The sequence below is a fragment of the Hypanus sabinus genome, chromosome 5, assembly GCF_030144855.1.
Source record: "Hypanus sabinus isolate sHypSab1 chromosome 5, sHypSab1.hap1, whole genome shotgun sequence".
NCBI lineage: Eukaryota > Metazoa > Chordata > Chondrichthyes > Myliobatiformes > Dasyatidae > Hypanus > Hypanus sabinus.
Genome location: NC_082710.1, coordinates 149,249,435 through 149,275,645, shown reverse-complemented (window position 1 = coordinate 149,275,645; position 26,211 = coordinate 149,249,435). Strand labels below are relative to the sequence as shown.

Below are 26,211 nucleotides of genomic sequence, written 5' to 3'. Positions count from 1 at the left end.
AAGGAGATGGAGAAGGAGGAAGGGGAGGAGGGAGAGGGGAGAGCGAGTGGGTAAGGGAGATGGCAAGGGGGGAGGAGACAGCGAGGTGAGACAGGAACGGGGAGATGTCAGCAAGTAGGGGAGGGGAAATGCGAGCTGGTGAAGAGGAGACAGTGAGGAGGAAGGGCAAGGGAAAGAGGAGGCAGAGGAAGGGGAGTGGAGCTGGTGAGTAGGGAAGGGAAAATGATGAGGAGGTGGAGAGGGCAATGGGGAGGGGGGAAAGGAGAGGGCAAGGGCAGAGGGTGAGTGGGTAGAGGAGAGGACAAGGGGAGAGGAGTCGCCAATGGGGAAATGGCAAGGGGGTGAAGAGGAGATGCTGAATGGGGAAGAGGCGTTGAGGGGGAAAGGGCAAAGGAGGTAGAGGAGGGAAATAGGGGTAGAGGAGACAGTGAAGAGGAGAGAAGGGGGCGAGGAGGGAGATGGTGAGGGGGAGAGGAGAGGGTGATGCAGTAAGGGAGACAGCAGGGGGGAGGGGACAGTTGGTGATTCGACTGGGGGTGAGGAGACAGGGGACGGAGTGATGGGGTGGCGGGGACAGGGACAAGGAAATGGGACAAGGAGACGGGGAGTGAGGAGATGGGGGTTGAACAGACAGGAACATGAAGAGATGGGGATGAGGAGATTGGGGCAAGGAGACAGGGGTCAAGGAGACTGGGGCAATCAAACAGGGAGTGTGGAGATGAAGGGTGAGGGGAGGAGGAAATGGCGAGAGCATGTCAGAGTTGGCGATGGGGCGGTGGGGGGGGGGAACTCTCCCAGACACACAGTTCTCCACCACAGCCCCCACTCACTGGGTTGCAGGTGACTCTCCCCGGCCCTGACGTATCTTGTCAGCCATTCGATGCACTCCTGCTCCAGGTATCCCTTCAAATCCTGGTTCATGGCCGTGTTCCGATCCCACTTGTCCTTAGTGATCTGACCCCAGGGCACAGGGGTCACCCACACCATCCGGTCCTTGTCGAAGGAGATGAAGTCTGACCCGTCCCAGCCGTACCGATTGAACCCGGTGGTGGTCCCATCGTCACGGAGTTCACAGCCATACATCCTCTGGAGAAAGTGGATCCCTGGAACAAACTGACTGTCAGGGGGGAGGAGGGCACAACTTCCCCTCCTGTAAACCCTCACAGTCACCCGAACACAATCCCTAAAGTCACCCCACCCATCGAAAATTCCCCACCGTCACCTCCCACCCAATGAACATTCCCCACTGTCACCCCACCCTTCGAACATTCCCCACCGTCACCCCACCCATCGAACATTCCCCACCGTAACCCCCACCCATCGAACGTTCCCCACCGTCACCCCACCCATCGAACATTCCCCACCGTCACTCCCACCCATCGAACGTTCCACCCGTCACCCCACCCATCGAACATTCTCCACCATCACCCCCACCCACCGAACATTCCACACTGTCACCCCACCCATCGAGCATTCCCCACCGTAACCCCCACCCATCGAATGTTCCCCACCATCACCCCACCCATCGAACATTCCCCACCGTAACCCCCCACCCATCGAACATTCTCCACCATCACCCCCACCCATCAAACCTTCCCCACCGTCACCCACACCCATCGAACATTCCACACCATCACCCCACCCATCGAACATTCCCCACTGTAACCCCCCACCCATCGAACATTCTCCACCATCACCCCCACCCATTGAACATTCCCCACCGCCACCCCCACCCATCGAACATTCCCCACCATCAACCCCACCCATCGAACATTCTCCACCGTCACCCCCACCCATCGAACGTTCCCCACCATTACCCCACCCATCGAACATTCCCCACCGTAACCCCCCACCCATTGAACATTCTCCACCGTCACCCCCACCCATCGAACGTTCCCCACCATCACCCCACCCATCGAACATTCTCCACCATCACCCCCACCCACCGAACATTCCACACTGTCACCCCACCCATCGAGCATTCCCCACCGTAACCCCCACCCATCGAACATTCCCCACCGTCACCCCACCCATCGAACATTCCCCACCGCCACCCCCACCCATCGAACATTCCCCACCGTAACCCCCACCCATCGAACATTCCCCACCGTCACCCCACCCATCGAACATTCCCCACTGTCACCCCCACCCATCAAACGTTCCCCACCGTCACCCCACCCATCGAACATTCCCCACTGTCACCCCCACCCATCAAACGTTCCCCACCGTCACCCCACCCATCGAACATTCCCCACCGCCACCCCCACCCATCGAGCATTCCCCACCGTAACCCCCACCCATCGAACATTCCCCACCGTCACCCCACCCATCGAACATTCCCCACCGCCACCCCCACCCATCGAACATTCCCCACTGTCACCCCCACCCATCAAACGTTCCCCACCATCACCCCACCCATCGAACATTCCCCACTGTAACCCCCCACCCATCGAACATTCTCCACCGTCACCCCCACCCATCGAACGTTCCCCACCATCACCCCACCCATCGAACATTCCCCATCGTAACCCACCACCCATCGAACATTCTCCACCGTCACTCCCACCAATCGAACGTTCCCCACTGTCACCCCACCCATCAAACATTCTCCTATGTCACTTTCACAGTCCCCACCATCACACCCAATGACACCACATCTCAATTGTCCACAGCGTCACACCCTCACCCCATCTCCTCCCCCACCCATCAGACCGTCCCTACCATCACCATCACACAATCCCTACCGTCATCCCCCCATGGTCCCGACTATCACTGGCCCCTGACAGTATCCAACCTCATCACCACATGGTTCCCGCTATCACACCAACACACAGTCACTAAAGCCACTCCCCGGGCACTGCACAGTCCCCCCCACCACCGTCACACAGTCTCTACTGTCACTGTAACACAGTCCCCAATATCAGCCTCACACATATAGCATGGTCCCTACCATCAGTCCCCACAGAGTCTCTACCATCACCCCAGACAATACCTAATGTCACACTGCCACATAGTCCCAACCATCACCCCGACACATTGCACATTTCCTGTATCTTCACACTCACGAATTCATTACTGTCAAATTTCCACCCATTACACAGTCCCTACTGTTAACCCCACACAGTCCCCGCTGTGACCCCTACCACTCTTCAGACAGTCCCTACCCTCACCCCCTACAGTCACTCCCACACTGCCTCTATCATTACCCCCCCCCAACACAATGCCTACCACCGTTCCACACCTCACCCCACCTGGTCCCTGCTGTCACCCTCTAGACTCACATCCCCATGCAATATCCTGCACGACAACCCACCACACCCCTGGTCACTATCATTACCTCCCCACCCCACGGTCACCAATAAAACCCTCCCCCCACATCCCAAATGTTACCCACCGACCCCCACTCACCCCCACCTCCATACTGCCCCTACCATCACCTCCCTCCCTACCCCCATATGGTCTCGACCGTGACTCACACCCCACCCCCAGTACAGTCTCCACCATTACCCTTCTATTGCCTGGTCCCTACCGTTATCCACGGACTCCCACCTCTGCACAGTTCCCATCATCATTCCCCACCCCACCACCATACGGTCACACCCATCACCCCTTCCCCACCCACACACGGCCCTTCCCCCACCACTGCACCATCATCCATCCCCACACAATCACTACCATCACTCCGCCACCTACACTGAGCTCCCACTGTAACACCCTTCCCCACACCCGCCCTGCACAGTCCCAACCGTCACCTATCTTCCACCCTCACTCACATTCCCTTCCATCACCCCTTCATCACCTCCATACAGGCCCTACCATCATTCCCTAGGCCCCCCTCCTCCCACCACTGCACAGTCCCAACCATCACCCACCATTCCCACCCCCGTATCATCCCTACAAGTCCCTTTCATCACCCTCACCATACACGTGCAGACCCTCCAGCCACTGCTTCCCCCAACGTTGTTCACCACTCACCCCCTGTCTGGTTGGTCTGTCTCATCAGGGTGTGGATGTTGGCCTTGGACACCTGCTCATTGCCCCGAAAGATCTGTGTCTCCCGTTCCCAGTAGTCGGGTCCCTGACTCTCCGCCATCCACTGCTGTCGGGGCACCGTCCGTCCCAACACACTGTCGTAGTAAACGATCTTCTCCTCATCCACATACCCAACCACCACAAACTCAGGGACACCTGACCCCGGGGTCACCGCCATGTTGAAATAACGGAGAGAGTGAGAGCCTGAAATTGGAACAGAGAGTCAGAGTGACTGGGAGTCCAGGTTCCGAGGGGGAGCCATTTCTGAAACCAGCACCCTGAGACACTGGGCTCCAATCCCAACCCCCGAGAGAATCAGGATCCCAAACCCAGAGAACCGGGACTGACTCCTCATCCCGAGGCACGTGAGCCTCAGCTGGAGATAGTGGGAGTGAAACCCTGATCACATCTGCAGTTCCCCCGAATGAGCTGTGGTGTCCCGGACCGAGTGATGGAGCGGGGTTATGGAACAGAACACATTCATCAGGACCAGACTGGGTTAAATCATCAGTGTGTCTCTCTGAGGTCGGGGTAAGTGTCTCTGGACGGATAGGGAGGTGCTCAGTGCTGGTGAGAACACTTCCAGTCACGGTCAGGAATAGTCTGTGCTCCCTCCCTGGTTTAGTTTCTCCCTGCTGTCAGTGGAGAGACCAGCTGAGAACTCGCACCAAGTTCCCCACCAGTAGCAGCACTCTCCCAGCTCCTGTAGAGTGCTTCTCACTTCACCTCTGACCCACAGTGACTCCTGGGGTTACTGTCAGGGTGTCCAAAGAGGGGGGGGGGAGGCTGTTACACCTCCCATAAGTGGATCACCTCAGCTCCATATGCTGCTGTGTCTGGAAAACCACATTTGAGGCAGAGAGAGGATCTAAGTGGAGAACGAACCCTCCACTGATGGACAGGACGTCACTCAGTCAGCAGAACCAGAGGCAACAGTGGGACAGGCAGAATTTGTGGGATCACTGGTGGAGGAAAGCTATAGGAAGGGTAGGAAAAGAGGTGCGGCCATTCTGTGAGGAAAAGCAAAGCAGATTTGCCCTTTGATAGAGGAATGCAATGGTTAGCATAAAGTTTTATAGTGTGAGTGTTCTGGGTTCAATTCCAGCCAAACTCTGTACCTTTTGAATGGTGTTACTGTACCTACCTCACCACTTTATCTGGCATAAACTCCGGCAAAAATGAATCACCCACTGGGTGAAGAAGTTGCCCTTTAGAAACGTCTCTGCCCTCTTTCCCCTCCCACCTTAAACCTTTGCCCTGATTACCCAACCCTGGGAAAAAGATTATGAGCGTTCGCCCTCAAGATGTTACAATAAAACCAGAAGACATAGGAGCAGATTGAGGCCATTTGGCCCATTGAGCCTGTTCTGTCATTTCATCATTTGATAGGTTTCAATGAGATCACTCCTCATTCACCTTATTTCCAGCGAGTACAAGGCTAGACCCATCAATTGCTCCTCATACTCCCATAGAGTGTTTCAATCCCAGAGTCATTCTTATGACCCTCCTCTGAACCCTCCCCAATGTCTGCTCATCCTTCCTTTAAAAAAGGGGCTCAAAACTGCTCACAGTACTCCAAGTGAGGCTAACCAGTGCCTTACAAAGCCTTAACATAACATCCTTGCTTTTATATTCCAGTCCTCTCAAAATTAATGCTAAAATTTCACATGCCTTCCTCAGCACCAACTCAATCTGAAAGTTAATCTTGAGGGAATCCCAAGATTATCCCAAGTCCCTTTGCACCTCAGACTTTTGAATTCTCTTTCCATTTAGAAAATTGTCTATGCTATTATTCCTTCTACCGAAGTGCATGACCATACACTTCCTGACACTGTATTCCATCTGCCACTTCTTTGCCTGCTCTCCTAATCTGCCCAAGTCCTTCTACAGCCTCTCTGCTTCATGAACACTGCCTGTCCCTCCACCTATCTTCATATCATCCTCAAACTTGGCCATAAAGCCATCAATTCTGTGGCAATTCCAAATCAGTGACATACAATGTAAAGAGAAGCAATCCCGAAACTGACCCCTGCAGAACGTAACTAGTCACCAGTATCCAACCAGAAAATTCTTCCTTCATTCCTACACTCTGCCTCCTAACAATCAGCCCTTGCTTTATCCACACTAGTATCTTTCCAGTAATGCCATGTATCTTATTAATCAGCCTTGCATGTGATACTTTGTCAAAGGCCTTCTGAAAATCCACGTGCACAACATCCACCAAATCTCATTTGTCCTTCCTACCTGTTACGCACTTCAACAAGATCACCCCCTCATGCTCCTAAATCCCAAAGTCAAAAATCCCAGGCTGCCCAGTCAGTCTCCATAACAATCCCTCCAGTCCAGGCAACATGCTCATAAATCTCCTCTGCTATTTTACAGTTTAATTGCATCTTTCCTGAAACAGGGTGACGAAACTAGATCACAATACTCCTAATGAATCCACACTAATGTTCTGTAAATAACGAACCAACTTCTATACTCAGTGACTTGACTGGTGAAGACGAACCTGCCAAAACCATTCTTCGCCAACCTACCTACCTGTGATGCCACTTCCAGGGAATTGTGTAGTTTTACACCTAGGTACCTCTTCTAACCGGCCGGTGGTGTAGTGGCATCAGCACTGATCCTGAGTTTGAATCCTGTTGGGTCCCAACATGGGCAGCAGCAGTATTTGTGCAGAAGAAAGGCCTGGCAATCTACTTCTGTATCTTGTTATGAAAACTTGACGGCCAATTACACTACCCATAGGGTTGCGATGACTCGATGGCACTCAACAACAACAACCTCTTCTAAAACATTCCGAACCATTCATCATGAAAGACGTACCTGGAACTGACTACAAAACTTCATACCTATCTGAATTAATTGAACCATTTGCCCTGTTGATCAAGATGCTACTGTAATTTTTGATAAACATCTGGAAGGGCCGTTCCAGCTCTATGAGCCATGCCACCAGCAACCACTGGTTTTAATCTGAGCCTAAACCTAATCATGAGACAATTTACAATGACCACTAGATGTTGTCTACATGGGCTTTATCAAGATATTTGACAAGGTCCTGCATGGGAGATTGGTCAAGAAGATTCATTCGCTCAGCATTCAAGCTGATGTAGTGAAATGGATTACTCAATGGCTTTGTGGGAGAAGCCAGAGAGTGGTAGTAGATGGCTGCCTCTCCGACTGGAAGCCTGTATCTAGAGGTGTGCACAGAGATCGGTGTTCTGTCCATTGTTGTTTCTCATCTATATCAAAGAGCTGGATAATAATGTGGTTAACTCGATCAGCAAATCTGCAGATGATACTAAGATTGGGCACTGAGGAGTGTGGTAGAACAAAGGGATCTCGGAATACAAGTACATAGTTCATTGGAAGTGGCATCACAAATAGATCGGGTTGTAAAGAAAGTGAAGTATTGAGTACAGGAGATGAGATGTTATGTTGAAGGTGCATAAAGAATTGTGTGAAATTTTGGCCACCTACCTGCAAGGAAAGATGTAATTAAGACTGAAAGAAAAGTTATAAGGATGATACTGGAGGACCTGAGTCATAAAGAAAGAATAAATAGACTTTATTCCTTGGAACGTAGAAGATTCAAGGGAGATTTGATAGAGGTATACAAAATTATAAGCAGTATTAGACCATAAGATGTAGGAGCAGAAGTAGGCCATTCAGCCCATTGAATCTGCTCCACCATTCAACCATGGCTGATCCAATTCTTCCAGTCATCCCCTCTCCCCTGCCTTCTCCCCATACCCTTTGATGCCCTGGATAATCAAGTGCCTATCTATCTCTGCATTAAATGTACCCAATGACTGGGCCTCCACAACTGCTCATGACAACAAATTCCACAGATTGACCACCCTCTGACTGAAGTAATTTCTCCTCATTTCTGTTCTAAATGGATGTCCTTCAATCCTGAAGTCAAACCCTCTTGTCCTAGACTCCCCTACCATAGGAAATAACTTTGCCATATCTAATCTGTTCAGGCCTTTTAACATTCGATATGTTTCTATGAGATTCCACCCCCCCCCACCCCCCGCAATTCTCCTGAACTCCAGGGAATACAGCCCAAAGAGCTGTGAGACATTCCTCATACAGTAACCCTTTCATTCCTGGAATCATTCTTGTGACTCTTCTCTGAACCTTCTCCATTATATCCTTTCTGAAATAAGGAGCCCAAAACTGCACATAATACTCCAAGTGTGGTCTCACGAGCCTCAACATCACATCCCTGCTCTTATATTCAATACCTCTAGAAATGAATGCTAACATTGCATTTGCCTTCTTCACCACCTACTCAACCTGGAGGTTAACCTTTGTGCAACCTGGAGTGCACAAGGACACTGCATTTTGAATTCTCTCACCATCTAAATAATAGTCTGCCCATTTATTTCTTCCACCATAGTGTCTGAACATACACTTACCAACATTGTATTTCATTTGCCAATTCTTTGCCCATTTCCCTAAACTATCTAAGTCTCTCTGCAGACTCCCAGTTTCCTCAATACTACCCACTCCTCCACCTATCAATAGAGTAAATAGATAGGGTAAATGCAAGCAGGGTTTTCCACTGAGGTTGGGTGGGACTAGAGGTCATGGATTAAGGCTGAAAGGTGAAAAGATTAAGGAGAACATGTGGAGAATTTTTCATTCAGTGGGTAGTAAGAGCGTAGAATGAGCTGCCAGCAGAAATGGTGCAATGCAAACTCAATGTCAACATTTAAAATATTTTGGATAGGTACATGGATGTTAGGTGTATGGAGGGCTATGGTCCAAGTGCAGGTCAATGGGAATAGCATTTTAAAATGGTTCAGCATGGATTAGATGGGCTGAAGGGCCTATCACCGAGCTGTACATTTCTATGACTCTATATCTTTGGACTGTAGGAAGAAACTGGAGCATCGGGAGAAAACCCATGCAATCCTCAGAGAGAATGTACAAACTCCTGACAGAGGATACTAGGATTGAACTCCGAACTCTGACACCCTAAGCTGTGATAATGTCACGCTAGCCGCTACACTACCGTGGCAGGCAGCGCAATTAGATCAGTGTGCAGCATGCTACGATACTGGGTGTTTCAAGAAAAAGGAAGAGCTAGTGATATACCTAGGTTATAGAGAGGGGCAAGAAAAAAGGTTGCTGGGGCATTGACAAATATATTTGTATCTTTACTAACTACCGGTGTGATTTTGAATAATTGTTCCTTTGTTCAAGAAGAGAAAGTCCTGGTTACTATCGGGCAGAGAGTCTCATATCAGAAGCAGGGAAGCGATTGGCAAAAAAAACAAAAGGAGTTATGTAAATTTAGAACATCAGAGTCTGATCAGAGAAATTCAATAGGGCTCTGTGGAAATCCTGCCTCACTAACTTCAACATCTTGTGAGATGGTTGTGAAGAAGACTAAGGAAGGCAGGGTGGGAGATGTTGAGTATATGACCTGAATAAGGCATTTGACAGGGATTACACGAGTGAATCTGTGGATGCTGGAAATAAATAAAAAAAACACAAAATGCTGGCATAACTCAGCAGGCCAGACAGCATCTATGGGAGGAGGTAGTGATGACGTTTCGGGAGTGAAGTCCTTCACTCCTGATGAAGGATTTTGGGCCGATGGAAGCTAATTCCATCAAGTGTAAGGGTATGGGGTAGGACATACAATAAATGAGGCTCAAATCCACAGTTCCTTGAAAGTAGCGAGGTAGTGTAGAAGGCATATGATTCTCTGGTCTTCATCGGTCAGGGCACAGAATACAAGAGTTGGGAAATCATAGATTCATATGGCACTGAAACACATCCATATGGCTCAACTCAACCATGTTGGCAAAGGTTCCTCCCTGCGCCAATCCTTTCGCCTGTGTCAGGCCCATATCTCACTGGCCTCTGATGTGTATCTGCCGAAACATCTTTTAAACACTGTAACTGTATCCACCTGTACCACTTTCCCGAGTAGCTCATTCCACATACTCAACAGTCTCAGGTCCCCTTTAAATCTTTCCCTCCTTATCTTTATCTACATATGTCCTCCAATCCTCAGAAAAAGCTAGTGACCATCCACTTTATCTTTGCCCCACATGATTTTATAAACATCCAGAAAGTCACCCCTCTCTCCTTAACTCCATGGAAAACAGTCACAACCTCTCCAATCACTCCTTGTAACTCAAACCGTCCAATTCTGCTAACTGTATGTGAATCTTTTCTGCACCATTTCTAGGTTAATTGCATCCTTCCTATAGCTGGGTGATCAAACCTGTACACAATATTTCCAAATGTATTCTCATTAATGTCTTATACAGCGGTAAGACGACATCTCAACTCTTGTACCAATGAAGGAATATGCCAAACTCTTTATTCACCTTTGCATAAGCAGTTCACTAGCACTAGTGGTAATAGAGACGCTTAGTGTGCTTTTGATGAAAAAGCGAGCCAGTAGTTAGTGGTGAAGTTGTTGTAGGCCTAACAAGGTGGGACCAAGAGTCACTTTGTGGTATATTTTACTGGTGGAGAAAGTGAAATTATCAGGGAATGCAAATCTAGAAAGTTCGAAGAAGGTCCAAGTACATGTTAAGCGTTAGGCACTATCTGTACATCGGGAACAAAGCAGGAGTAGTAGTATAAATAGTAGTTTACTTTTAAGACTATCAATAAATATAATCACTTAATCTTCATTATTTCTTTCCCCTAAAAGAATAAAAATGCAGCCTCTGTAATGTCAGTCTTGCCTTATGTTCAGATTCATGGAAAATTACTCCCCGGAGAGTTCATATGTAAATATGAGAGTTCATATGATTACTAGACAGGTATTTGGAGGAATTTAAGGTGGGGGTTATATGGGAGGCAGGGTTTGAGGGTTGGTACAACACTGTGCTGTCTATTCTATGTTCTATGTTCTAAATGTCAGTTAATTCAACAACTCTGGAACACACTGGTGGAACTTGGGGAGGAGGTAGCTGACCTGTGATGTAGAGAATTGGCAGATGTGCTCCAGATGTCCTTTAGGGAGATAGCGTGCACCCCAAGAGAGCCATGGGTTGAGGATCCAGACCAGAGAGACAGGAGGGTGATCGTGGGAAGGAAGTTCAGCGTAAGATGTGCATGTTGTCCAGGAGCACCAACTCCAGAATTGGAAGTGTCCAATCATTTTGAACATTTAGTGATGCTCCACAATAACCATGGAACCTCTGAGGTGGTCGCAGAGCAGACCGTCTCTAATCCTAAAACTAAACCCCCTTAAAAGAAAGTAGTGGTAATAGGGACTGGGGGGGGGGGGGGTATTGAGAATCAGGTACTGACAAGGGGTCTCGTAACAGGAGCACAAGTAGGAGACCTCCCTGGATGAGTAGATATGCGGCTGGCCGGAGCTGGGATGGATCCAGTCGTCATTGTCCACAACAGAACAAATGACATAGGTTAAGGGCAGGCTGTCAGTTCTGCAAGACAAATTTAAAAAGTTATGCGGGAAGCTTATGAACAGAACTGACAAGGTGGTCAGAATGGACAAAGGATGGCCTGTATAAATGCAAGTATTAAGAATGAAATAAATGAGCTGGAATTATATGAATGTGTATAAGTGTGAGATAATAACTGAAACCTGGCTGACCTCAAAGCGCAATGATGAATATAGTATTAAATTATATACTTTACTTAGGAAAGATGGGCAAGATCGTAAAGGTGGAGGAGTAGCCCTGAAGGTTTTACTGCTAATGCTGTAGGGTATTTCATGTAATGGTCTCTCTGTAAAGCTTGTTTTGGGTTAATGTTCAAGATAACGGATGCTTAGGAAGGTTGGCCATCCAGTCAGGATGGAGGAACAGGGAGAAAGTTCGAGGGAAGGCTGGGAGAAAGGCCTTTGTGACTGACACCTGTGTGGGTCTTTGTCTGTGTTCAGCTGGAGAGGCAACACTGGAGAGAACCGGTCGTGGGATTCGATGCAGTGGGAAAACGCAATTCGATGGAGCAAAGGCGCGGGGGTCTACCAAGGATAAGTGAATTTGGCTTTTGGGAGATTTCAGCTCCAAACTGTAAACATGCGACTGTTTAACTATAATGGGCCCTTTTTGTTTTTTTTATCTTTCTTTTCTTTACTAACTCCTTGGTTAACATTCATAAATATACTTCCTTATAATTATGTGCGGAGAGCAATCTGTTATTTTATGCCGATGGGTTATTGAGGAGGCATTCACACAAACCGGGGTCTGGATGGGTGAGATACCCCAATCTCACGGACTTGGCCGGGCCAAAGTTGTACACACCTAGACGTATGAAGCCGGAGAAAGGTGGATTTCTCAGCGTGGAGTCCGTTGGCTGTTAGCGAGGGGCTAACGAGCCGTTTCCAGAGACGCCCAGAAAAAACGGATTTCATTGTGAGGGATCATCTGGGATTGAGTTCGTTGGATGCTGTGTGATGGCCCTAAGCATTCATTGGTTAAGTGGGTTTGTGGTTAAGCCTGTGTCAAACTAACGTCCGGGAAACTGATTATGATACATGATTATGGACGCCGCAGGGATTAAGTATTGGTGTGATTCAAAGAGATAGCTTGTGTTCTGTGTAGAGTGAAAATCCCCAGCCCAGATGAATTGTTGATTGGGGTTTTAAGTACTGTTAAAGCAATAGGGAAAGTTAAAGCATGGGGAAAATGTAGTGTTAATGGGGGGGAGGGGGTAGATGTTGTGTTAGTGTGGACGAGTGCCGACGTAATGGCAGATCTCCTGTTACCACTGGGGTCCTGGGAGAGGCGGGGCCATGGGCCGTCCATTCTTTCCGAGAGGAGTGGAGTGTAACCCAGACAGTCGAACTGGAGCCCGAGTTCCCGTAGCTAAGGGCGGAGACTTTAAAGACAAGTTGTTCTCGTTTCTGCAGAGTGAGGGGAAGGAGTTGTCTGATACGGAAGGTCTAATGTGTCCTCCAGTAAGGGGTGAAAATTCTGAGTTGGTATCGGCCTTTACGTCCCTGGCGGATAAATGGCAAAGTGCACCTGTGGAGACTCAGTGCTATCGTAGCTTGAGAACGTTCTTAGGAGTGAAGCCCACCCCCGGTGGGGGGGGAGGAGGAGTGGGGAACAGACCTCTCAGATGCTGGATGAGTAGCAGAGCTCTGATAATGTGAAAAGACAGTGAGTGGTACAGATTCTGAGAGGTCCGGCTGCCGAGGTAGCGGAATCTTTAAAGACAGAGAACCCCTCAGCTACTTCCGCGGCCTACATGTGAGCATTAGAAAATGTTTTGGGCACCACGGGCAGTCGAATGGAGTTTATGATGGTGTTTAGCAGCATGTTTCAGGAGAGGAGAAACTTTCTGTCCACATTTTTCGGCCAGAGACAGTGGTGTTGCTCGCTTAAAGCAGCGATTCAACTGGACAACGTGAATCAGTTAAGGATGGACAAAGTGGGGAAGCGCGCACAGTCACAGGACATGGTCGCTTTAAGCCTCCGGATGTCCCGTAAGACGCGCCCCTCCCTCATTTGTCGAGCTGATCAGAGAAGTAAGAGAGGAGGAAAACGTGATGGAGGAGCAGGAGGCCTACGTCCGCAGGGTACAGTCCCCGCTAGTTGCCCCTGTTGCTGAAGTGACCCCTAAAGCCAGACAGGTGGGAGTTTTGCAGGATCTTGTGAAAGATTTGAGAGCCGAGGAACCGCGGTTGATATCGGCGGGTGCTGCCAGCAAACATGATGAAACCGATAGAGATCCGGACCCACTGTTGGGTCGGTCTGAACAGAGGGCTGCTATTGACCGGAGTCCCTTGGAGAGGGGAGTGAGCAGTGTTGTCTGTTATAAATGTGGTGAACCCACGGTTGCTTAAACAGAAGGGGAATCGGGAAACTTCGGAGAGGCCCAGTGAGGGAACGGCCTGGCGTTTCGTTTCAATCAATGTGTCAAGGAAAAGACTGAAGTGAAAAGTCCTATTCACGAAGGCTTAGTGAGGCCAAACTCCAGTGTATCCTTCCAGATCGGGAGTATTCATGCTGGAGCCATACTTAGTTTCTCTGCTGTACAAACCCTTCTACAAACGGTATTTGACTCGTTTACCATTGATGCCACTCAGTGCCCGAGAGCTCTCGGGCCTCCGTACTAATGACTATCCGGATGATGGTATTTGTCAGTGAAGCTGGAGTTCCGGAGGCAGCTGGGGTCCTTGAGACGTTAGTTCTGGTTTGTCCGGACCCGGTTGAGAAGGTGAAGCTTCAGTTCTTGTGGGAATGAATAATCCCATTGTGAGGAGGCAAGTGGGAGCCTGCAAGGAGAAAGTTGCCGAGAGCTTTCTGAATCCCTGTCCGTTCACCATGTTCAGAGCTGCTTTTGAGGGAGTGCAGGTTCACCCTAGGCTGGATGATGAGCTCAAACGAGGAAATGTGTGGTTCACCCAGTACAGACCCATCGTGCTACAGTCTGGGGAAGTAGCTAGAGTGACGGGAAACCCCAGATTTCCCGGAATACCCAATGCCGGGGGGGGGGCACCTGGTGGGTGCTCCGGAAGACCTCAAAGAGGAGTCACGCATACCTGCTGGGGTATTGGTGAGGCCTGAACTGCAGAAACAATGGGTTGTACAGGTGAACAGGATGACAGTGATTGTCAGGAACACTTCAGAGAGAGTGAGTCGCCACCCTCGGGCGGGGAATGTCGATGGCACATCTGTTTCCAGTGAATATAACGCCTACTTTCCTGTGAGAAAACCAGGAGAGAGACAATCTCCTGGAACAGGAAAGTTGACAGCCAAATCGTTCAACTTCGGTGACTCCCCAGTACCTGGGAGATGGAAAAGGAGACTGACAGAGATGTTAAAGTTTGAAGATGTCTTTTCTACTGACGAGTTTGATGTGGGTTGTTCCAAGTTAACTCGCCACACCGCCTGAGTGAGAGAGGACAACCCTTTCAGAGAAAGGTCTCAGCCACTGGCACCCACCAAGGTGGAGAACGTCCGGTAACATCTGAGGAAGCTGGGATTATCACTGAGTCCAGGAGTGTCTATGCTTCCCCTATAGTGGTGACGAGGAAGAATAATGGGAAGGTACTACTGTGCGTTGACCATCAGACTGGGAACCGACGCACAGTCCCCGACTGTTCCAACGACGGAGGACACACGGGCCTGCCTGAATGGAGTAAAATGGTTCAGTGTGCAGAACCTAAGAAGTGGGTATTATCAGATACCCATGAGTGAGGCTGACAAAGAGAAGGTGAATTCATATGTCCACTTGGATTCTTCCAGTTTGAAAGGATGCCAGTTGGAGATGAGGACTGACAATAATCCATTAACTTACATCCTGACCTCGGCAAAATTGGATGCCACAGGCCATCAGTAGTTGGTGGGGTTGTCTGCCTCTGACCTCAGCCTGAAGTACCGGCTGGTGACCCTGGCATTGATGCAGATACATCACCCCAAGGTGCACATGAAGGGCTGGAAATGGACGGAGTGTGTTCCAGCACCTGGAGTTAAAGCAATGTGCCAGTTCTCCATCAGGGAAGTCAGAGGAAAGGCGAGGACCGGATCGAGCAGATCATTTGGGAGCTTCTAGTTGTGCCATTCCATCAGCTTGCTGCAACTCTGAGCTCTGAGTTGCCTGAGCTGAGCCCAGGGGAAGCGGCTGCCGCTCAGCATGATGACCCTTACATAGGTACCGTTTGGTCAGCTGTTGTGAAAGGGGATATGGTCCAAGCTGAAAAGATGAACTGCCCTGTTGTATCTCTACTGCTGAGAGAATGGAACAAACTGAAGTTGAGGAACCAGATTCTATACCGGGTCATGTCTCCTCCAGACAGGCCTCAGCGTTCCCATCTGGTTCTGCTTGAGAAGTATCGGAGGATCATGTTTAAATCGCCCCATGATGATTCAGGTTATCTGGGGTTTGACAAGACCTATGGATCAGTCAGAGATTGAATTTACTGGCCCCAAATGAATCCTGAGGTCGATTTTACTGGCCCTCTACCCTGAGGTTGTGTTTTCTTGTCCTAAATCACCATGGGAAACATCCTTTCCACATCTACCCTGTCCAGGCCTTACAACATTCGAAAGGCTTCAATGAGATTCCTTCCCCCACCATCCTTCTAAATTGTATCAAGTACAGCCCAGAGCCAACAAATGTTCCTCACATGCTAACCCTCTCATTCCTGGAATCATCTTTGTGAACTTCCTCTGAACCCTCTCCAATGCCCGATCATCTTTGTGAACCTCCTGTGAACCCTCTCCAATGCCCAATCATCTTTGTGAACTTCCTGTGAACCCTCTCCAATGCCCAATCATCTTTGTGAACCTCCTGTGAACCCTCTCCAATGCCCAATCATCTTTGTGAACTTCCTGTGAACCCTCTCCAATGCCCAATCATCTTTGTGAACTTCCTGTGAACCCTGTCCAATGCCCGATCATCTTTGTGAACTTCCTGTGAACCCTCTCCAATGCCCAATCATCTTTGTGAACCTCCTGTGAACCCTCTCCAATGCCCAATCATCTTTGTGAACCTCCTGTGAACCCTCTCCAATGCCCGATCATCTTTGTGAACTTCCTCTGAACCCTCTCCAATGCCCAATCATCTTTGTGAACCTCCTCTGAACCCTCTCCAATGCCCAATCATCTTTGTGAACTTCCTCTGAACCCTCTCCAATGCCCAATCATCTTTGTGAGCCTCCTGTGAACCCTCTCCAATGCCCAATCATCTTTGTGAACCTCCTGTGAACCCTCTCCAATGCCCAATCATCTTTGTGAACCTCCTGTGAACCCTCTCCAATGCCCAATCATCTTTGTGAACCTCCTGTGAACCCTCTCCAATGCCCAATCATCTTTGTGAACTTCCTCTGAACCCTCTCCAATGCCCGATGCTAGCACATCTTTTCTGAGATGATGAACCCAAACTGTTCACAATACTCAAAGTGAGGCCTCACCAGTGCCTTATAAAGCCTCAGCATCACAACCTTGCTCTTGTATTCAAGATCTCTTGAAATGAATACTAACATTATATTTGTCTTCCTCACCACAGACTGAACCTGCAAGTTAACCTTCAGGGTTCCCAAGTCTGTTTGCATCTCAGGTTTTTGGATTTTCTTCCCATTTAGAAAGTAGTCTGTACATTTACTTTTGCCACCAAAGTGCATGACCATGCATTTTCCAACATTGTATTTCATTTGCTATTTTCTTGTTTATTCTCCTAATCTCTCTGTCCTTCTGCAGCCTATTTACTTCCTCAACAGTACCTGCCCCCCACCCCCCACCAATCTTCATAAGATCTGCAAACTTGGCCGCAAAGCCATTTATTCCATCATATAAGTCATTGATATACAGCATAAAAAGAAGCGGTCCCAACACAACCCCTGCGGAATGCTACTCACTGGCAGCCGACGGGAAAAGGATCTTTTCATTTCCACCCTCTACCTCCTACCTATCAGCCAATGCTCTAACCATGCCAGTAACTTTCATGTAATATCATGGGCTCTTAACTTGGTAAGTAGCCTCAAGTGTGGCACCTTGTCAAAGGTCTTCTGTAAGCCCAAATATACAGTGGCCAGTGCATCCCCTATATCTATCCTATTTGTAATCTCCTCAAGGAATTCCAACAGGTTCATCAGACAAGATTTTCCCTTCAGGAAACCATGATGACATACTTGAAAAAACAGTTACTGTCCACTTTGATATTATTTACTAGCTTGCTTTCATATTTCATCTTTTCCCTCCTAATGATTTTTTTAGTTGCTCTCTGTATGTATTTAAAAGCTTCTCAATCCTCTGTCTTCCCACTGATTTTTGCTCTGTTGTATGCCCTTTCTTTTGCTTTTACAATAGCTTTGACTTCATCAGCCATGATTGTACTATTTTGCCATTTGAGTATTTCTTCATTTTTGGAATACACATGTCCTGCACCTTCCTTGTTTTTCCCAGAAACGCACACCATTGCTGCTCTGCTGACACCCATGCCAGCAGCTCCTTCCAATTTGCTTCGGCCAACTCCTCTCTCATACCACTGTAATTTCCCTTACTCCACTGAAATACTGCTACATCAGACTTTACTTTCTCCCTATCAAATTTCAAATTGAACTCAATCATGTCATGATCACTGGTTCCGATGGGTTCTTTTAGCTTAAGCTCCCTAATCGCCTCCAGTTCATTACATAACACCCAATTCCGTATAGTTGATCCCCTAGTCAACTCACTGACAAGCTTCTCTATGAAAAGCCATCTCATAGGCATTCAACAAACTCACTCACTTGGGATCCTTTACCACCCTTATTTTCCCAATCAACCTGCATGTTAAACTCTCCCGTGACTATTATAACATTGCCCTTTAGACATGCCTTTTCTATCTCCCATTGTAATCTGTGGTCCCCATCACAGCTACTGTTCAGAGACCTGTATATAACTGCCATAGGGGTCCTTTTACCCTTGCAGTATCTTCAATCAATCCACGAGGATTCAACATCTTCAGATTCTATGTCACATCCTCCAACTGATTTGATGCCATTCCTTACCAGCAGAGCCACACCACCCCCTCTGCCTACTTTCCAATCCCCGTGATAAAACATGTAACCTTCGACATTCAGCTCACAACTAGAACAATCAGGATAGAATTTTGAGTACAGAAGTTGTTGAACCTTTAGGAACGAGTGATTATAACATTGTTCGTCACAAAGTTTTTTGGGAGAGGACATCATGAAAGTTTTTTGGGCAAGTATATACATAAATTATTGAATAAAAGCCAGCCATATAATGAATACAGGAAAACTAATAATGATGTTAACCATAGGGCATAGGAAAATACAAGAGCTATAGCTAAGAGGGAATTTGATTGCCAAAAGGCAGGTTGAAAAGGATGTTGCTGATAATGAATGCTAAGATTGACCCCAAGAGATTTTTTCAGTACTTTAGTAGAAAAGGAAAAGGAAGTTAAATGTATAGAAATAAATTATTAAATTTATTAATATAAATTATATTAAATTATGCAGAGAAGGACATCGTGGATATTCTTAACTGATATTTTGCTAAAGATTTTAGCTGCAAAGATGTTAGTAATATGTTAGTAAGTGTGGAGAAAAATAAAGTTGTTTAAAATGATTTAGAGATCTTAGAGAGTGAGGTCCTGCTTCAGCTGAAAAGGATAAACGTTAATAAATCTCCAGGGCCAGACAACATATATCCAAGCATCTGTGATTATATGTACAAACCCTCAAACATGCATTTTTCAAAAGTCACTGAAGACTGGTGAGATCCCTGAGTTCTTGAAATGGGCTAACATCGTCCCAGTATATAAGAAGGGTGACTGTACTGCTCCGGTAACTACAGACCAGTAAGGTTAACATGTTTCACACATAAGATTATGGGACCAATAATAAAGAATGAGTTAGAAAAGCAGCTGATAAGAACACACATGTTGGCAGAAAGCCAGTATCAGTTCAGAAAGGGGAAATCATGTTTAACTATTATGCTGGAGCTGTGTGAAGAGGCAATTCAAATTTATGACAACAATAGAGCAGTTGGTATCATTGGACTTTTAGAAGCCTTTTGACAAGGAACCTCACAACAGGTTAATAATCAAATTACAGGAGGTAGGATTCAGGGTCAGGTGTGTGAATGGCCACAGAATTGGCTCAAAAACGGAAAAAAAATGAGTTATGGTGAGAGAATCATTTTCACACCAAGAAGGTGTTAAAAGTGGGTTCCACATGGAACGGTTCTTGGGGCTGCTGCTGTTCTTGAATTTACATTCATGATCTGGATAAGCACATAACAAATAAACTAGTGAAGTTTGCTAATGGCATAAAATTAGGGGGACAGGCTGATAATATTCAGGCAGCAAAATCAATATTCTTAGATCTAAACAAAATCCAGATGTGGGCAGATAAATGGCAGATGAAATTTAATGCAAATGACGGGTCTGACACCGGAGTAGATCAGCAGCACTCGGTGCGGAGTGAAAGGCACAGAAGACATCCTGCAGATCAGCTTTTTCTACAAATTCGACCTCATTTCCTGTACTGTCGCCAAGAATTGTAAGACTTTATTTGGTAATCTCAACATTCTCATTTCCATTTGATTTTTCTTTGAATATAAAGTATATAACATACAAAAAAAAAAAAAATTAATGCAAATGTGAATGAATTTTGCCAGACTTGTGGTTCATACCTTGGTGTGACTAAAGAATTGCATGTCTACACTGCTTAATGCATAGACCAGCAGAAATCAGGTACTTCCCTGCTGGTGCCAGTCACAAGACTGTGTGTAAATCACAAGACTATGTAACTTGAGGGTTTCTATGTGTATGTATTCACTTGAGCAATGTCTGGGGTAAAGTTCCTGTTTTATCACTAAAGTTCCTGTTCAAACATGTAACCATACTGCTTGCATGTCCTGTATGATATCTAAAGGACCTCTCTGCAACCAAAGGTACAGCTCCTGCTCTCAGGAGGGATGTCTCAATCCATACCAGAGGGCATGGATTGAGAATAAGAGGTCAGTTATTTAAAACAGAGTTGAGGAAGAACTTCTTCTCCCAGAGAGTTGTGGAGGTGTGGAATGCACTGCCTCGGAAGATGGTGGAGGCCAATTCTCTGGATGCTTTCAAGAAGGAGCTAGATAGATATCTGGTGGATAGGGGAATCAAGGGATGTGGGGACAAGGCAGGGACTGGGTATTGATAGTGAATGATCAGCCATGATCTCAGAATGGCGGTGCAGACTCGAGGGGCCGAATGGTCTACTTCTGCACCTATTGTCTATTGTCTATTGTCTCTCTGTGTAACATTGAATAAAGAGTCTCCTGAATACATGGGTCCGAGTCTGGTGTGGAAATAAAATTCCCCTAACATTCTGGCAACAAAGATGGGAATCCTATATGTGGGATCCCACTGAACCTTGACCAAGCAATTGGCCCATTGGGAAGAATTTGATACAGTATCTATGAGACTTCCTTGAAAGACGGGAGTTAAGACCAGGACCAGGGTGAGACGTGAGGAAGACTGTCCCTAACCAGCCAGCGACCAGTTCCTGAGTTCCAGTAAGAACAAGAAGGAAACTGGGAGAAGCAGAATAGACCTAATAGATAAAATATTTTATGAAATTTAATGGGTCCCAGGTATCTGTTTATGGTAATTATCTGATTATGAAGTACAGTTGGAAACATAGAAACACAGAAAATAGGTGCAGGAGTAGGCCATTCGGCCCTTCGAGCCTGCACCGCCATTCAATATGATCATGGCTGATCATCCAACTCAGAACCATGTACCTGCTTTCTCTCCATACCCCCTGATCCCTTTAGCCACAAGGGCCATATCTAACTTCCTCTTAAATATAGAGGAACATATATATAGAAACATAGAGCATAGAGTACTACTAATTCAGTAAGAGTATATGTAAAATGGGTAACCGTGCGGGGATGCCCCTGATCAAGCCAACCCAATCAAAAAAGAATAAGGGACTTCCACATGAACGACCGGCTGATCCGATCACGAAGGCTCCAATGAATAAACACACCGAGAAGAAAACTGCAAAATACAAAAGGTCAAAACGACTGTTGGGCAACCTGCTAGCTCCCCCAGGTTCACCCAGCGGTAAGGTTTGGTTGGAAACAGGGAGCAACAGGTCCTCTGTTACATCTTCCAGTAATGTATATGGTTGGAGTTAAGGAGATTGATCTCTTTTGATTTGATATAAATTGGATCCTGGAAAGGAGAAACTGAGGCCAGGAAAGGGGATCCTAATTTGTTTTTTGGATGAGACCTAGACTCACTCCAGATCTGCAGGGTATGAGCTATGAAGAAACATTGAAAGAATTAAATCTTTTTAGCCTAAGTAGCGCTGAATGAGAGGAGACATGATAGAAGAGTTCAAAATCATTCAGGGCATAAGTAAGGTGGATGCCAGCTGCGCTTTCAGAATTCATCCACCAACAAGGACACCGGGCCATAGGTGGAGACTGGTTAAAGGGAGATTTCAGACTAACATCAGGAAGAATTTCTTTACACGTGAGTTGTGAACACATGGAACAAACTACCTCGTTGTGCAGTTGGAATTGGTACCTGGGAGACTTTCAAATCTAAACTCAGTAGTTATTTCAACACCCTATGCAATAAACCAATCCACAAGCGATGAATTTCTGTTCAACTCCATTCTCGTCTCTGGTCTCCTCTACACTCAGTCTAGGCCGCTCCTGGAGGTTCACACGTTAAAACTATGGAAACTCACCAAACCAACCCTGGTTCATCCCCAGCCTGGAAACCACCCGTGTACAACTATTTGTCTGCCTGTGTTGCCACGTTCATGGAACAAGGTATTTGTACTCCTGTTCCACACTCCTCAGCAAATTCTTGTCATTCACTATGTAAGTCCTTCACATAGCATGTACATGTAAGTCATTCACATAGTTTCCTTGTTCAACCTCCCAAACTGAACCACGTTATCAACCCCAACATCTTCACAACCACTGAGGTCAGATTAACTGGCCCACAGTTTTCTTTCTTCAGCTTATCTCCCTTCTTCAGAAGTGAAGAGACATTTGCAATTTTCCAGTCTTCCAGAACCAACCCAGAATTTAGTGATTCTTGAAAGTCATTACTAATGCATCCACAACCTCTTCAGCCACCTTTCTGAGAACTCTGGGGTGTACACCATCCGGTCCAGGTGACTTATCTGTGTTCAGACCTTTCCGTTTCCCAAGAACCTTCAGTCTAGTTATGGTAACTTCACACACTGACACATGGAAATTCCACCATACTATTAGGGTCTTCCCCGGTGAACTCTGATGCAAAATACTTATTCAGGGGGCATGAGGTTTGTTCACCATTTCATTTCCCCCCCATTAATACCTTTCCAGTGTAATTTCCCAATGGCCCAATATCCACCCTGGTCTTTGACTTGCACTTGCACTTTATGTACCTGAAGAAAGTTTTGGTATCCTCTTTAATATTATTGGCTAGTTTACTTTCGTATTCCATCTTTACCTTCTTAATGACTTTTTTTAGTTGCCTTCTGTTGATTTTTAAAAGTTTCCCATTGCTTTAACTTCCCACTACGATTTTGCTCAGTTACGTGCCCTCTCTGGCTTTCATGTGGGCTTTGACTGCTCTTGTTAGCCACTGTTGTGTCATCTTTCCTCCAGAATACTCCTTCCTCTTCGGTATGTATATATCCTGTGCTTTCTGAATTGCTCTGCTGACATCCCTGCCTGTGTGCTTTTCCAATCAATTCTGACCAGCTCCTTTCTCACGCTGATATAATTCCTTTTACTCCAGTATAATACTGATATATCTGATTTTGTCTACCTATTACGTTGCAACTCACCCTGTTGACTGAAACTTTGCCCAGTTAATAGTCTCCCGTCACTACAAATTGCCTGTGTTTGTAAACCAACTACGTCATCTATAGCACTATCATCTGCCTTTCCTACGGTGCTCTTGCATTGAAATATATGAGGCTTAGGGCACTAGTCACATGATAATCAATCTTTTGATTCTTACTTTTGTTCAGGTCTTACCAATATCTGTCTCTAAAACCTGTCCACTATTTGGTCTGTCACACTGTTTCCATCCCCCTGCAGCTCTAGTTTAAACCTTACCATTCTGTGTTAAAAAACCTTCCTGCTAGGATATTATTCCCCACCCACACCCACCCCCACCACCCCACAGTTCAGGTGCAAACCATCCCTTCTATACAGGTCCCCCATTCCTTGGAAGAGAGCCCAAAGATCCAAAAAACCTTATGCCCTCCCTCCAACACCAACTCCTTAGCCATGTATTAAACTGTACCATCTTCCTCGATCTGGCTTCACTAGCACACGGCATGGGTAGCAGTCCTGAGATCACAAACTAGGGGTGCTGACCTTTAACTTTGCTCCTAATTCTATGAACTCCATTTGCAGAACCTCATCACACATCCTATCCATGTCATTGATACCTACATGGACAATGACTTCTGGCTGATCACCCTCCCACTCAGTTAACCCATCCCTCTGCGCTTCTCGCCCGATGTCATCTCCCATGTACAATCTCCGCAGGGGTTCCCATAGGACCATGGGAGCAGAATTAGGCCATTTAGCCCATCGAGCCTGCTCTGCCATTCAGTCATGGCTGGTCCTTTTTTGCCATCCTCAGCCCTACTCCCCGGCCATCTCCCAATAACTTTTGATGCCATTTCCAATCAAGAATCTATCAATCTCTGCCTTAAATACACCCAATGACCTGGCCTCCACTTTTGCCGCCGCTAACAAATTCTTAGTTCATCTGCAATCTCCTAAATGAGTGTTTTGTATCAGTCATCACTGTGGAAGACACTAGCAGTGTGCCAGATGTTGAAGGGTGTGAGCGAGAGAAGTGAGTGCAGTTACTGAGAAGGTGCTCAAAACGCTAAAAGACCTTAGGGTACATAAGTTACCCGGACCAGATGAACTGCAGCCCCCTCTCCCCTCCCCTCCCCAAAACTGAACCCACTGAGCTCAGGCTGGGTGCTGTGGGACCCTCACACCTTGCCTTGGGACTGTTACCCTGTGTCCGCCCTCTCACTGACTGACCAGAGTCTGAATGTCCCGCTGACCATTGACACCTCACTCACCTCCGGAGACCCCTCCACATAGGAGGGCCAGCAGCAGCAGACGCAGCATCATTATTCCCTCCCGGTCAGCGCTGTTCCAAGTCCTCCTCCATTGCACAGTGCGATCCCATTACCCCTCGGCTCACCGACCCCTAACGATCCACGGACTCTATGCGGCGTCCGTCAAATTCATCCCCGAACTGTATGCAGATCAGTCCGCGCGATACCCCCAGACTAAACATAATGTGCCTCTATTTAACGTCATTAGCCTCTGGGCAGGAGTGACCACAAGTCATCATTTGGAAATTAAATTGACCGTATCCGCATCTGTCCAATCAGAAAAAGAGCCGAATGCAGAGTCATCTGTTGCCAGGAAGGGGGGCGAGAGCGGAGTCTGGAACAGACATGACAAGTGTGGGGACGGAAGGGAGAGACGGAGTCCCGATGTCACAGACCCGGGAACAGACATCGGGGCCAGATCCCGGGGACACAGACCCTGAGACCCCGGGACACACAGACTGGGGAGGATGACTCTGGAGGAGAAAATTAACCTGATTAAAACAAATCAGCTGGGCGAGCAGCTTCTGTGGAAGGAACACACACAAAACGCAGGAAGAAATCAGCAGACCAGACAGCATCGATGGAAAAGTGTGACCAGTTCGCGCCGAGACCTTCATCTCGTGAGCGTGAGCTTCCGTGGAAGGAGAGGGATCGTCAGTATCTTGAGATTGAGAGGGCTGAGGGGCGAGAGCGAAGGGTGAGGCAGGGGCTGGTATCTGACGGGTTGAACCAGGTGAAGGGAGAGGAAATGGCCTGATGGGGTCTGGGACAAATGATAGGTAGAACCGTAGGAGGGTGGGGTGATGGGCAGATGGAACCAGATGGCAGAAGTAATGGGGAGGGTTGGCCAAAGGAGGAGAACGCCAGGTAAATATGTGTATTTACCCCTAGTTATTATCTATTACCCACTAACAATGGGCAGATGGGATTAGAGTGGGCTGGGGGAGAGAGGCAGACTGGATAAAGAGGCTGAAGGGATTGAGCAACGGGAGATAGAATGCAAGACAAAATGAGACGGGAACACTGAGGGGACTGATTACCTGAAATGTGGAAGCTCACTGTACAGACGAACCAGCTGTGTGGGGTGAAAGGACAGGAATTGAAAGCTCAGGGTGGCTGGTATGAACAGGGCACGGCACACCGTTAAATGGCTGTCACTCAATCTCGCTGATGTGAGTCAGGCTGGAGTACTGAATGAAATAGAGGAGATTGGAAGTGGAGCAGATGAATTTAACTTCACCTGGATGGGTTGTTTAGGTGCATGTTTAGGTGATGGAGAGGGCATAGGGAGACCACCTGTTGTGTCCAGTGGAGGGGAGGGTGGGTGGAGAGGTAGGCAGGACCATTCTCTTCATGAACAGAGAGTCACGGTGAGAGTGATCCTTGCAGGAAGCAAAAAGTGGAGTATGATGGGGTAGGTCACATCTAGTAGTCATTATCCCCACTGTCCTTCTTCGATCTTCACTCACCATCCTCACTTCCTGACTGCTGCCTGTGAATCTGTTTGTGGAATATTTAGCTTTGTTGTCCATGCAACTTGGAGAACCTGGATATTTTACACCAAATAAATTGGATGGTAGATTTAAGGACTGGACCGCTAAAGGAATAGCAGTTCTTTGCAA

The 26,211-nt window shown here is 47.3% G+C and overlaps 1 protein-coding gene across 2 annotated transcripts in view; it reads right to left on the bottom strand.

Annotated features, from left to right (window-relative positions):
- LOC132394444 (class I histocompatibility antigen, F10 alpha chain-like) overlaps positions 1 to 24,762 on the bottom strand; it is a 123,233-nt gene extending 98,471 nt beyond the window's left edge. The window contains exons 1-3 of one of the 2 annotated variants that reach the window (XM_059970609.1): positions 24,551 to 24,762; positions 3,976 to 4,236; positions 831 to 1,103 (exon numbers count right to left, since the gene is read on the bottom strand). In XM_059970609.1, the coding sequence (XP_059826592.1) occupies positions 831 to 1,103; positions 3,976 to 4,236; positions 24,551 to 24,602 (586 nt within the window). In that variant the 5' untranslated portion in view covers positions 24,603 to 24,762. The remainder of the gene's footprint in view (positions 1 to 830; positions 1,104 to 3,975; positions 4,237 to 24,550) is intronic. The other variant, XM_059970611.1, reaches the window with a different exon arrangement.
- Between the last annotated feature and the right edge of the window lie 1,449 nt (positions 24,763 to 26,211).